General features: G+C 37.6%; 1 protein-coding gene across 1 annotated transcript in view; it reads left to right on the top strand.

The window, feature by feature from the left end:
• The window catches only part of Mob1b (MOB kinase activator 1B), a 32,784-nt gene extending 26,375 nt beyond the window's left edge, over window positions 1-6,409 (top strand). Inside the window, exons 5-6 of the mRNA NM_001108357.1 lie at window positions 1,718-1,881; window positions 4,531-6,409. Coding sequence (NP_001101827.1) covers window positions 1,718-1,881; window positions 4,531-4,608 — 242 coding nt within the window. The 3' untranslated portion in view covers window positions 4,609-6,409. The remainder of the gene's footprint in view (window positions 1-1,717; window positions 1,882-4,530) is intronic.
• Window positions 6,410-13,218: the final 6,809 nt, after the last annotated feature.

Here is a 13,218-nt window from a genome sequence, read left to right as displayed (position 1 = left end):
GCCTTCAGGAATGAGCCACCAGGTGTCACATGGATTTTGAAATCAAGATATGTGAGGAAAGAAACAGACTGGGTTTGCCCTGACATAGGTAGAGTGACTTGTTTGGTGTATTTGCTTTGAAAGATAGACCTGTTAAGTCGAGATTGCTGCCAGTAGAGAGTTCACATGTGTTCACAGTTTAAAACTACGTATGAGTATGTTTTCTGAAAAAAAAAATTTACCTGTAGAATATTGTTAAACAACTTTTGACTAACATTGTATGTTTCAAAGAGCACTTATCTCTGAAATTTTAGATCTTCTTGGGTCTTAGGTCCTGTTTGTGGTTTTTTTCCTAGTAATATCTATTACAGCTAAAGAGAGGATCACTGCGAATGGTTTTCATGGAGTACTCTGTCTTGTTAATCTCTGTAGTCTAGAATATGTGGACTTCCTTTTTTGGTTTAACACGGCTTGGATATTTTAGAATATGCTTTGTGGTATGTTTATTTCTTGTGATTTTTACTTGTGTTAAGTGGGTAATAGTATTGTGACACTAAGTAATACAGTGTTTGGTTGTCTTGCCAAGTTCAACATTTAAAATATAGGATTTTGCATTCTTCTTTTTCTTTTTAAGGATTTACTTAGGACTATTGTGTATGCATGTGTGTTCATGTGGGGGTCAGAGTTCAACCTTGTGGAATCTGTTCTTTTCACCTATTCATGCTTTCTGGGGATTAAACACAGGTTAGTGGGCTCTCAGAACAAGTGGTTTACCTGCTAAACCATTGAATGGGCTCAGATATTTATTAAAATTTAAAAACTTGCATATATCTGTTACATAGCATGATGCTAAACAAATTAATGTGCATCCTGTTACAGTGAACCTATTTTATTGTTTTTTTATTGTTATGGAAGTAGCTATAATTACCTAATAAAAAATTCAGTATAATATATTATTAATTTTATGTTAGATCTTTTGACTTGATTATCCTATACCTTTTCTACAGTTGTCTTATATATATCTCATACCTATCCCCTTACCTAGTAACCATGGTTTTATTCTCTGTAGAGTTCATCTTCTTCTTCATGCAAAATACAAGTCAGATCAAAGAATAGTCTTTTTGAGTCTGGTGTGCACTTAGAATAGTATCCCAAGGGTAAATTTTATTTTATTTTTGGTTTTTTGAAACAAGGTTTTCCTATGTATCCAATGCTGGTCTTGAATTCACTCAGTCTTCCAGGTGCTAAGAGTACAGATATGAGTCACCATGCGTGGTCAGAATCTCCTTAAGACTTAAGTGTGTGAATGCCTATGTGGTGTGTGTGTGTGTGTGTGTGTGTGTGTGTGTGTGTGTGTGGTGTATATGAAAAACACTTTAAGCATGACTGAAATGGTTAATAAGTTATTTATGTTAGCACATATTTGAATAGAGCTTAATGTTAACGAATCTAGCAACCTGGGTGTGAGTTTTAACTTTGCTGCTTCTTAGGTGTTTATTTGTAAAGTGGCAGTATGTTTGAAGTATGATACACCATAAAGAAGAATCATTCGTATTTCAGAGGCACCCTGGAATTTACTCTCATTCATTATGTGCTAAGAACTTTACAAAGCTTTTATGCGCGTGCAGAGTAGGGCTTTGTACATAGTACATCTTTCAGTCCTGATGCTACTTGATGACAAATCATGCTGCTTTGTGCTCTTCTCTTATTAACAGAGGGGCGGTTATCTCTTTACTAGGTGTTCCATTCCCCAAGAATTTCATGTCAGTGGCAAAAACCATACTCAAACGACTCTTCAGAGTCTACGCTCACATTTATCATCAACATTTTGACCCCGTGATCCAGCTTCAGGAGGAAGCACATCTCAATACATCTTTCAAGCACTTTATTTTTTTTGTTCAGGTAGGTTGAATCATGAAGCCTGTGTTGCTTCTTGTTTATCTTTAGAATTCTGTGATGAATACATGAATAAGTGACTATACACCGTCAGGACAGATTTCACTTTCTCTAATCTATGTCCTGTTTACACTTCCCATGATGGTAAATGATGGGCCTTTTGCTCCTTAACTTCATTACTTTCCCAGTTCATGTTAGGCAATCTAAGACGGTTCTAAGATGCCGTGCCTTGCTTGAACTGCTTCAGTATCTAGGCTGTAAGGGGCTAAATAAGAATCCTGAAGAGTGAGTCAGTCTGACGGTTCTTGTCTGTAGTTGTAGCACTCAGGAGGCTGAAGCATAAGGATTATGACTTCAAGGATAGACTGTTATCCTGGGCCAGAAGATCCTGTCAACAAACACAAAACAGATAAAAACAACCAAAACCAACAGAAGCAAGTAGCAAACAAACACCAACCAAAGTAGAAGAAAAATAGAAGAATCTGAGTCTGAACTTGACTAGTTGGGCAGACACGTTGTGCAGTTGGTCACAAGTGTTTTAGTAGTATTCCTTTAAACCTCTGCTTTAAAAGAAAAAAATCTTGGCTCTTTATTACAGGACTCTTTTCTGGATATATGCCTTGAATATCACGTTCTGCTCCCCCATTTCTTTTTAAAACGGTATTCTAAGTGATTTTGAAGCTAACAACTATCTGTCATGGGTAAGGAGAGAAAGACTCACGGTGTGTTCTAGAGCTCTCTTGAGTTTGAGCTGACTTGCAGGTTGACTTTCTCTTTGTGTAATTCTCAGAGAGCTGGCCTTAGAAGTGTAGACTAAGAAGCTAGGCGTGGCCCCTACGCACAATCTTAGTACTCTGGAGGCTGAGCGGGAGAATCAGGAGTAAAGAAGTATATATTATTATATTTTTATTTAATTCTCTAATTAGAGAAATAGTAAAGAAAGGTGAAAGAATTAGAAATAGATGAGCCAGCTACTTTTTGTTGTCCGTTTCTGTAGAAATTAGAGCAGGTTTTACTTTGTATTTTTTGGATGTGAGCATAAGTCTGTTAATGTTGTCTTTACTTTCCACTGAAGAAAAATGTCCACTTTCCTTAATACATGCTCCTTACACTAAAGGCACACTTCTTTTAAGTTATCTGTAAAAACACATTTTGAGAGGTTGTAACTTCCCAAAGCTTTCTGGGGGAGTTATGTGACAGTCTCCTCTGCAGAGCCATAGCAATAAAGCCCACTTCATTCCAAGATTTTCATTCATATTTTAGTTAGCAGAAAATGATTGTCAAAGTTTAGGTTTTGTCGGGTCAGGAAAAAAATATTCTTCCTGAGTAAAGTGTTAAAGAGTGAAGTAGTGGGGGTCAATTTAGATCATTTTACCTATCACAATGTACTAGCAACACCTCTGTGATTAAGAAGACCATTGTTTGGACCTGCGGATTTAGAGAATCTTGCTCTGGCCCCATACAGTCTTGCTCTACAGGGCCAACAGCATACTTACCCAGGTCCTTTTCGTATCTTATGTCCTTAGACTATATGTGATCCTAGAATCCCTTACCCACATGCTCTCGGTTAAACAAGGCTGATGTTTATTCTTTGGAGACTAGGTCACATCTCTGTTAGGTCTAACTTCAGACATAAGCAGTACCCAAACGATACCTGCTTTTATAGGAAATGTGTACGTCTCTCATATATATATATGCCAGTCTACGAGTTTGTATGAGGCCCCTTTGCACACAGATGGGGCTTGGGGTTGGAAAAGCCAAAGGTTAACTGAGGGCCAGGAACTCAGAGCTGGTTCTCCTCATGTGGTCTGCTTTCTAGTGTAGAATCCTGAGCAGTTTTCAGAATTCTAAATTTGAGTCTGTTTTTCTGCTTAATCTGGAGATTTGTCAAGACAGGAAGACATTCTTTATTTGACAGTGCTACTTTAATGTCTAATACAAAAATGGAGTCATGTAGTATATATTCCCATATATTCTTGGCCCAGACTCCATCAATCTGAGGGACAGGCTTGTAGTATTAATTAAAGCTGATGCTTCTCTACAGTTCTGATTGTAGGCTTGGCGTATGATGGGTGCTAATCACGGATTTCACTGGAAGTTGAGAAAGGTCCATCTTACGGAAGATTGGAAGTATATGTGGCTTTTATTCATTTTTTTAAAAAATTATAGTTCAGGAGAAATCATTTAAAAAGTCATTTTAAAAGATAACAGTACCTTGATTATTGGCACAGTTTGAAGCATACTGACTTAAGTTTTCCGTGGTAAAATCTTTTTCTTTGCAGTGATATCATATCCCTATTTGACTGACATATTTCAGTACCGCCTAGTGTATTCTTTTCAGCAGGAAGCAACAGCTCCCACTCACTGGCAGTGGGAGCCACTGATACAGTTTGTTCCAGGTATTCCATGAAGGGGTTAACAGCGTTTACCACATTTAGTATCTACAATCATTTCATGAGATGGGGGGATTATTTTAATATTATAGATACTTAATGTTATAGATATGTAAAAATAGAGCATTAAGGGATCTTAAGTGATTTTCTTAAGGCAATGAATGATTTAAAAAGAGATTACTTACTTCAGAAGCTAATACCCAGTAATGTTCATGGTAATTTGTTTTGGAATTAGATACAAATAATGTTTTGCTGTTTTTAGGAGTTCAACCTTATTGACAGACGAGAGTTGGCACCACTGCAAGAGCTGATTGAAAAACTCACCTCAAAGGACAGATAGAGGATGCAAAGCTGTGTACTCTTCTTCAGATGGAGCTGCGTGCACACAGTGTCGTTGGCTTTGTTATATTTCACTTTTGTCTAGAGTGTTTCTGTTTTAGGTTTTAGGGCTTGCTTGGGTTCCCTTTTTTCTTCTGAATATATAAAATCATATTCTGTTGCTAGAGGAAGCTGAGAACCATTTGAAAAGAGCAGATTTTGTCTTAGTGGTATCCAGTATTTTTTTCTGTTTTATTTTTATGAACCTGGTTTTGGTTACTTGAGAAGTTTATATGATAGTATACGCTAGAAATAGATGCGAACTGACTGAAGTGCTGATGGACTGGGCACTGTGTGTGCAGACTGTGGCCCACTTTGGAGTCCCTAAAAGACTTACGTGTTTTTAAGTGCCTTGATAGGCTCACTTCTAAGGTGCAAAGCACAGATATAGGACTGAACAGAGCTTGAAACAATATTAGAATTTCTATCTAGGGCACTTACTTGTGCATGTTATAAAGTAATCTGTTATAAAAGCCATAGTTTACTCAAATTGTTGATCTCCAGCTTTTACTATGTTGAGAAAGACATAATTTGTAAAATTGTGCATGTAGAACATAAATATAAAACAACAAATTATTTCTTAATTATTTTTGACATAATTTGTAAAGGTGTGCATGTAGAACATAAATGTAAAACAACAAAATTCTTAATTATTTTTGATATTGACTAATATATTCTGTTCAACAGACGTTTAAAGTTCTACAAGCAGGTCTTTTCCCATCTCTTAATATCTGTGATATTGAAATATGAAGATGTTGAAATGTAATAGATACTGCATTTCAGCTTCTTTCTACATATAAGTGCACTGTAAGTGTAAAACTTCAGGTTATATATAGAATCGCCATCTTCATTAAGGATGTTGAACTGTGAGGTTTCCTAGCAATTGCCAAATGAGCTGTAAGTGCAGAATCCCTTTGTACTTCAAAGAGGAAAGGAAAGTGAGACCTGTCACAGCAGGCATTAGTTTGGGAAATTACAGAGGATTAGTGTGGGAGTAAAATTCTAGAAAGTCCTGTTTTAGAGCCCTGGGATAGATTGGTGTCTATTACTTACAGTCTGGGGGACTTCCTTTTAGAGATCAGCTTCCATGAGAAGTTAAACATAAGTAATTAGTTTTAGGTACAGACGTTAAACATGTAATTTAACTATTTGGGGAAATAATCCACTTTTTAGCATTTCCATTCAGTGAATGGAGCTGGTATTTGCCTGTCATTTTAAATGATACACTACCTTGATTATTGGTGCAGTTTGAAGCATCCTGACTCCTTATTTTTCCACTGTGAGAAATCTTTTTTCTTTGTAGTGATATGTCAGCTCAAGTCAAGTAGTGAAAATGTCAGCTCAGTAGTTAATAGCTTTTAAATGTTGGCTGAGATGACACCCTGTCAAATGATCATTATCAACTACAGGTTCAGCAGTTTGGTTTTAGAGTAAATACTGAGGATAGCTGCCCTTCAGTTTTGTTCTTGAGAAATACTCTTTTAAGACTGAGTGTTAATTTTATCAGTTTGGATAAATCAGCCTCCCTCAATTTTCCCTCTTTCTAGTTAGAGATACACACTTTCAAACTTGTGAACTAGAAATGCTTGCTGTGAATTTGTATACAAACACTTAGTGGAAGAGAGTTTAAAATGAACAAGTGGACAATGATACAATTAGATGCCCTTGCAGTTATGATCACTAGGAACTGCCTTTTTCTCCATTTGATTTTTGTAATGGCAATTGCTTACCATGTACTGATCATAGAAGGAACAAAAGAGCTTGGAAAAGGTAGATAATACTGGGCATTTATTAGTAATGCTTATTTATGAACTGACAGCTAGCTGATTTCTCTAAAATATTCTTTTAGTATCTAAATAGATAATGTCAATCATTATGGGTTGTTCCAAATTCTGTTGTTTGATTCCTCTCTATACAGGAAATGAAGCACATAGTTACTCATTAAAATAGTCTTCCTTAGTATGTGACTTTCTGTCATCCCTGTCATGGGCTTCCATAGCAGCAGCATGTAGAGAGAGGAGTAAGAGGTTGCTTCTGGTCCTTTAAGCCTTACATACAGTAGTACACTGTCAGGATGTGAACTAGTCCTAGAAACTAGTGCTTGACAGTAGGACTTAGCACTCCGTGTGGATAGCAGTTTATGTTCACTGTGCCAGAATCTCAGGTGCCATGTTTTCAGTCAGCACTCAAGTTTTGGGGAATTAGGGAGGCGTGTGTGTCTATATGGTGAGAAAGAGTAGACGTTTCCTGGGGAAAGGCCTGGCAGTTGTGCACGCTGTTGGGTGTATGACTAAAGAAATACCAGGATACAAGAAAAAGAAAAAGTCAGTTTAATAAAAATTTACTTTGAGAGTAAAATGCAACCCCCCCCCCCCGTTTTGGTTTTTTGAGACAAGGTCTCTGTATATATATCTCTGGTTATCCCTTCACTCTGCAGACCAGGCTGGCTTCAGACTCACAGAGATCTGCCTGCCTCTGCTTCCCAAGTGCTGAGATTACAGGCACGCATACTAACGGTCCAACAAAATGTCATTTTATAAAGTAAGGATCAAAGCTTGATTTTGCAGGAAAGCTTGCTTATAAATGTCTCTTAGGTTCTCTTCAGAACTGTTAATTTATAAATAAGTAAGATAATTATTCCCTTTTATTTCTTTCCTTATTTTTTGAGACTGGGTCTCACTATGTAACCCTGGCATATAGACCAGGTCTCAAATTGTAAGAGATCTGCTTGGCTCTGTACCCCAAATGCTGGAATTAGAGGTATGCACCGCTATAACTGGCTACACCACTTTTTATACAGTCATAAAAGTGCAAGCTGGTTTTCCTTATTCTTTCATAACCTCATTCCATACAGTTGAATGTAATACATTATTACTACAGTTGTTACTCACTCACATTGGTTGGTTAAATGTAGACACGATGAAGCAAGATTTAGGAATTATTTAGTGGTCAGAATAGTGGTGGTGAAGAGAAACCAACCAAGTGAAGTGGTTGTCGTAGCAGTAGGTAGTTCAGATGGCCTTGTTCATTCTTCATACCCTGTAGAAGCCATGCTATTAGACTGCCCCAGACAGAAAGCATGTGTGTGGTGGCGGCTGTGGAGCTCTGTCTACCTTCTAATGGAAGATTTTTAGATTGTTACCTCTTTTAAATTTTGTTTTGCTAGTCATCGTAAACTCTAAATGGTCAACATGAAGTTAGCAGAGTATGTTTTAACACGCACTTCAGGCTGAGTCACTACCTGGATTATCAGGATAGATGAAGCACTACAGTCTCTATCAGAAAGTGGAATATGGGTATTTAGATTTCATTTTATGTAATGAGCATTTTTCTTGCTTATGGGGAAAGAAATAACAGATTTCTTTTATAGCTTTGTCTGCATCCTCTCTGACAGAAATTTTGATAACCACTGAAATGGTAGATTATGTGAGATGCAAATACTAAGTCGTCCACTGCCTTTTAAGATGAGTGTACTTTGAGAACTGACTTATGACTGTGTAAGAAAAGTCAGTTTCATCTTTTTGGTTGCACAAAAACAATTTTTGAAGCTTAATAGAACCTACATTAACTACCAAACCACATTCACTCACTTGGCTATTTTCTGAGAACCAAGCCAGTGTGGAAAGCAAGAGTATATTTTAGGCTCTAATCTGCTGAGACAGGGACTACAGACTTGACAGCATCATAGAAATGTAGGTTCCTGATGTCACTATGGGAAGTAGGAACTATTATTTACATGTGAAAATGTTTTTTTATTACTTTGTATTTATATGAAATTTTAGAACTAAGGTCTTTCTCTAGAACTTGCTTTCTATCTTTTGCTTTCCCCTAAATGTTTGACTTGTGTTGGGTAGTTTTGATTGAGAGGCTAGTATGGAAATGGGTCCAGTACCTACAGCAGCCCTTTGAAGAAGCAAAGCCTTTATTTACCTCCACTGTCTTCTGTTTTATTGTGAAAAAGGCTTCCTTTCAATTTGTCTTTAATGAAAGACTGGAGATTGATGTATAGGAAAATTGGAAACAATATTTTTATTATGCCAAATTTTAGCCTACCTGTCAATACTATTTAAAATTATGTAAGTATTTAGCATATGTCATTTATAACATTAAATTCTGATTGTGTTTTGAAAATACACTGGACCAAAAGTTTATTTGTAATTTGGAATGTGATTGCATATTAAGAAAACATCTCATTTTGAAACTTACCTGACACAGTAAGGAACATACCAGTTCTAAACTCAGCTGGTCGTTAAACATCACTCCTAACTCACCTCACACATTATTGTTTTGCAGTAGTGGAGAGATGTCCATAGGGGCTGCGGTTATCAGTGTGATTGTTGTGAGGCAATAAATGTTTAGAGATGTGTCTCCAGATCTAATAGGAAAGTTTAGTATTAACAAATATGCAAAGAATTCTGAATGCAAATGGTTTGAATTTTTAAGGCTTCCCTAAGAAGTTATTCAGTGAGAATTCATTTTGAAGGTATAAAACTGCTCTCTGTCTATCACTCATAGTTGGATTTATTTGTATTCTGACAAAAGAGAAAAAAATACAATAAAATATTGGGCCACCTTGTAAGTGTGGTACAAGCTCTTCCCCTCCCTCCTTTCTCTCTTGCATATAGTATTACATGGTAGAAAATGTTGGGATAAAATTCTTAGACTCACAGGAAGCAAAATCACTGGCCTTTAAGATTTGTGTTTCTCCACTCATCTGTGTGTTGTGTGCACACATCCCCGCTCTCACGCACTCAAGACTGAGTTTACAGTTCACCATTGGTAGAGATTCATACTGTTTGGTTGACAGTTTCTTTATGTCACCAGAGCTGCAGTTATTGGTGACATAATATGACAATTTCCTAAATTCTTTTTCATAATTATTCCTTTATGGAATTTCTTCTACTTTTGCACAATTTTGAGTTGTAGTTTTGATCTTGAAATAGTCATATAGGTTGTAAAATAGGTTCGTGTATTTTCGTTTGAGAACACTTTCCTCCTTAAATTGTCCTGCCGAAATGACTATTTTTTAGGGAAAATAGTTTTTTACAGCTACTAAACTGTATTTGTTATTTTTGTATATGCATAACCAGGGTGGTGAAATCACTAATATTCTAGGGAATACTTTTGTTATATTTGATTTTTTTCCTATACATTTAAGTTATTACTTAAAATTATTGGTAGAAATAATGTTGTGAAGATAGCATATAAGGAACACAGAATAGAAATCATTTCTGAAGACAAAAATCAGAACTGCTGCCAGTGCCAGGTAATGGAAGCAGAAGGAGGATTCGCATTGTGCAATTGCTTAAGCTATGCACGGAGACACATGTCTGTTCTCGTGATGGGACAGGTTCTCTAGTAAGATAGTTAGATGGGACAAAAACGATCTAAACTATGAAATGCAACGTAGGCGCCATATTGTAAATTGTGCCAAGATTATGCAAATTGTAGTTACTGATCAAAGTTGTTTCTCTGTTATTATTTTAAAGGAAATACTGAATGTCAGAAAATCTGTAATATGTTTTATTTGACAGATGTAAATAATGTATACAGTCTCATGTGGCAGAATGTGAGGTATTTAAATTTTAGGTTTTTTTTCTTTAGAAGAAAATGTTTATAAGAAAAAAACCCTAATAAATACTTTTGTTTGGCCATGAGTCCGACTTCGCATTACCATTTATTTTTACTATAGGTATTTCTATGTTAGAAACAATTCAAAGCAAAGTAAAGTTATATAGAACATATTGAACATTTCAAAACTTGTTAGGCAATACTTTCAATGATTCTTACAACACTGGTAGTTACCATCTATGTACCATACATACTAGAAAACTGAAGCTAAGAAATTGTATGTCATTGGGTCTCAGACTTAAAGGATCCTATACGCCCGCACTTAAAACTAATGCTTACTTTAGTGCGTACTATTGCAGTGAGATGGAAAAAAAACAACAGCAAATAATGTAATATTTATGGGCCTTCCGACTGAACTAAGAAGTGATTTATTTTATCTTTATTATAAATCATTAAATAATATCAGTAATAGTAGAATAATTTACCCTAAACCTAAAGTTGTAAAAGGAAATGTATATTCTAGAGTATTATCAAAGTATTCCTTGGAGGTTTTTAATGTTTAGAGGCATTGTGCTTAGACCTTAAGGTTGAAAATATTTTGATTGTGGCAATAACTAATGGACCACTGCCACACTACTTAGGAGGGCATTTATGTGTGTGCCGATGCACCTATGTTAATAGACACAGAGGCCAGAAGCCAGGCCTCTGGTACTTCATTAAAATGAGAGCTCCTAAGGAAGAATACTGGAAACACACACACACACACACACACACACACACACACACACAATTTTATGTGTATATGTGTGCCTGAGTGTACATATATGCGCCTTGTGCATGCAAGAGCCGGTGGAGGTCAGAAGAGGCATTGGGCCTCTTGGACCTGGAGTTATAGTGATTGTGAGCTGTTATATGGAAGCTGGCAATTGATCCCGGGTCCTCTACAAGGGCAATCAGTGCTCTTAATACGTGAGCCATCACTCGTCTTCTAACTGAAAGTTTATTTTTTTCATACAATATATTCTGATTATGGATTCCCTTCCCCCCAACTCCTCCCAGATCCTCTCTCCCCCACCCCCCAAATCTTTCTAGCATCAGAAAACAAAGAGCATCTACAAATAGTAATGAAACAAAATAAAAACAAGCCAGAGTAGGTTGAAGCAAACAAACTACTAGGAGAAAAAGAACCAAAGAAAAGGCACAAGAAACACAGACAGAGACATATATTAATTAGCACACAGAGAAATTCCATTAAAGGACACTGGAAGTCATAAGATACATAAGAAAGACCAGTAAGGGGAAAAATGAGTAAAAATAAAACTAATGCCCACACGAAGCATTAAGAGCCAGGGATCTCCAGAACTACCATTGAGTTAGTTTTGTGTTGGCCATCTACTGCTGTGTATGGAGTCTGTCCTTAAGAGTGGTTTATATCCCTAGTCAGACTATGTTGGGGAAGATGAATTTTTCATTTGCAAGCAGTTTTCAATTGGAATAACTACTGGGCTAGGGTCGGGGCCATGTGTCCACTTTCAGCTCTTGGACCCCAACTGGCTTAGCACCATTGCAGGACTATGCATGCTGCCTCACCGTGAATTCATAATGTGTTGGTCTGGTTGTGTTTATAGGGCCTTGTTTCCTTGTTGCCTCCCATTGCCTCTGGCTCTATGTTCTTTCCTCATCCTTTTCTATGAGGTTCCCAGAGCCCTGAGGAGAGGGGTTTGGTGGAGACATTCCATTTAAAGCTGAGTATTCCAAGGTCTCTCTCTGCACTTTGTCCCTTGGTGGGTTTCTGGTTTTGTCCCCTTGTTCTGCAGAAGGAAGCTTCTCTGATGCTGGCTAAACCAGTTATTGACCTATGGGTATAGCACAATGTCACTAGGTATCATTGTATTGTTTAGTTACTTTAGCAAAACAGTATTCGGATTGCCACCCAAGCAGTGTCAGGTATGCGTTACATCTTATGGAGTGGGTGGGCCTTAAATCCAGTCAGTCCACAGACTCACTTTAATTTCTGCTCTTTATTTTGTAAAAGTAAGTCGCCATTCTTAGGGCATATTTTAGGTCAATTCTTAGGGCATATTTTAGGTCAAATGATAGGGTTAGGTCCATTCTTAGGGCATATTTTAGGTCAAATGATAGTTAAAAAACAATTAAGTTTCTTTGTTTTTGTTGGTAACTTGACCTCCAGATTGGGTAATCTTTTTACTAGCTCTACCCTGATTAAATTGCACCTGTCTCTAGCTCATGACGTACATGACTTTAGACATTAATTACGTGTTAGGCGATGGAGATGCAATGTTAAGTCACGGCCGTGCTGCTGAGGAACATGCCTAGTGTTGGGTAACTTTATAAACAGCACAGCAAATTAAAGGGGAGAGCTTGGGTGGCTTAATGACTGTTTCCAGTCTCGCTTCTCCTTTCAAACTTTAAACCAGTAGCCACTCCCTCCTTTCCTGCACTTCCTGTCATTCCGGGCAGTTTGGTGGGTCGCATTGGATCGCACCTTAACGAAATAACGCTTAAGACAGTGCGGGCCAACTACAGGAAAACACCTGCTGTGGCTCTTTGAAATTACTACTTCCTGCTTTTCTTTTTCTTTTATTAAGAATGTTTTATTTGCATATATGCCTGAATAACAGAAGAGGGCATCAGATCCCATTACAGATGGTTGTGAACCACCTTGTGGTTGCTGGGAATTGAACTCAGGACCTCTGGAAGAGAAGCCAGTGCTCTTAACCGCTGAGCCATCTCTCCAGCCCTACTTCCTGCTTTTCTTCCCAGGAAGGTTCAAACCACGAAGCTTGACTGGGTCCCAAGGGCTTGTCCTGCAAAGCCTACCCCCACTCTCCTTGGGCGCTTCACTCAAGCACCGCCCCTGCCCTCAAATGAGCTCATTGCGCAAGGCCCGCCCCCGCCCTTCCATCTAAGGTACAAGCCCTGCCCCCTGCCCTAGAAACTGCTCCTCGCACAGGCCCCGCCCCTGCCCGCCCACGACTCT

This window comes from Rattus norvegicus, chromosome 14 (genome assembly GCF_036323735.1).
Source record: "Rattus norvegicus strain BN/NHsdMcwi chromosome 14, GRCr8, whole genome shotgun sequence".
In the NCBI taxonomy this organism is placed as follows: Eukaryota; Metazoa; Chordata; class Mammalia; order Rodentia; family Muridae; genus Rattus; species Rattus norvegicus.
Note: the sequence above shows the minus strand (reverse complement) of the source record. Positions and strands in the feature narration are given on the sequence as shown.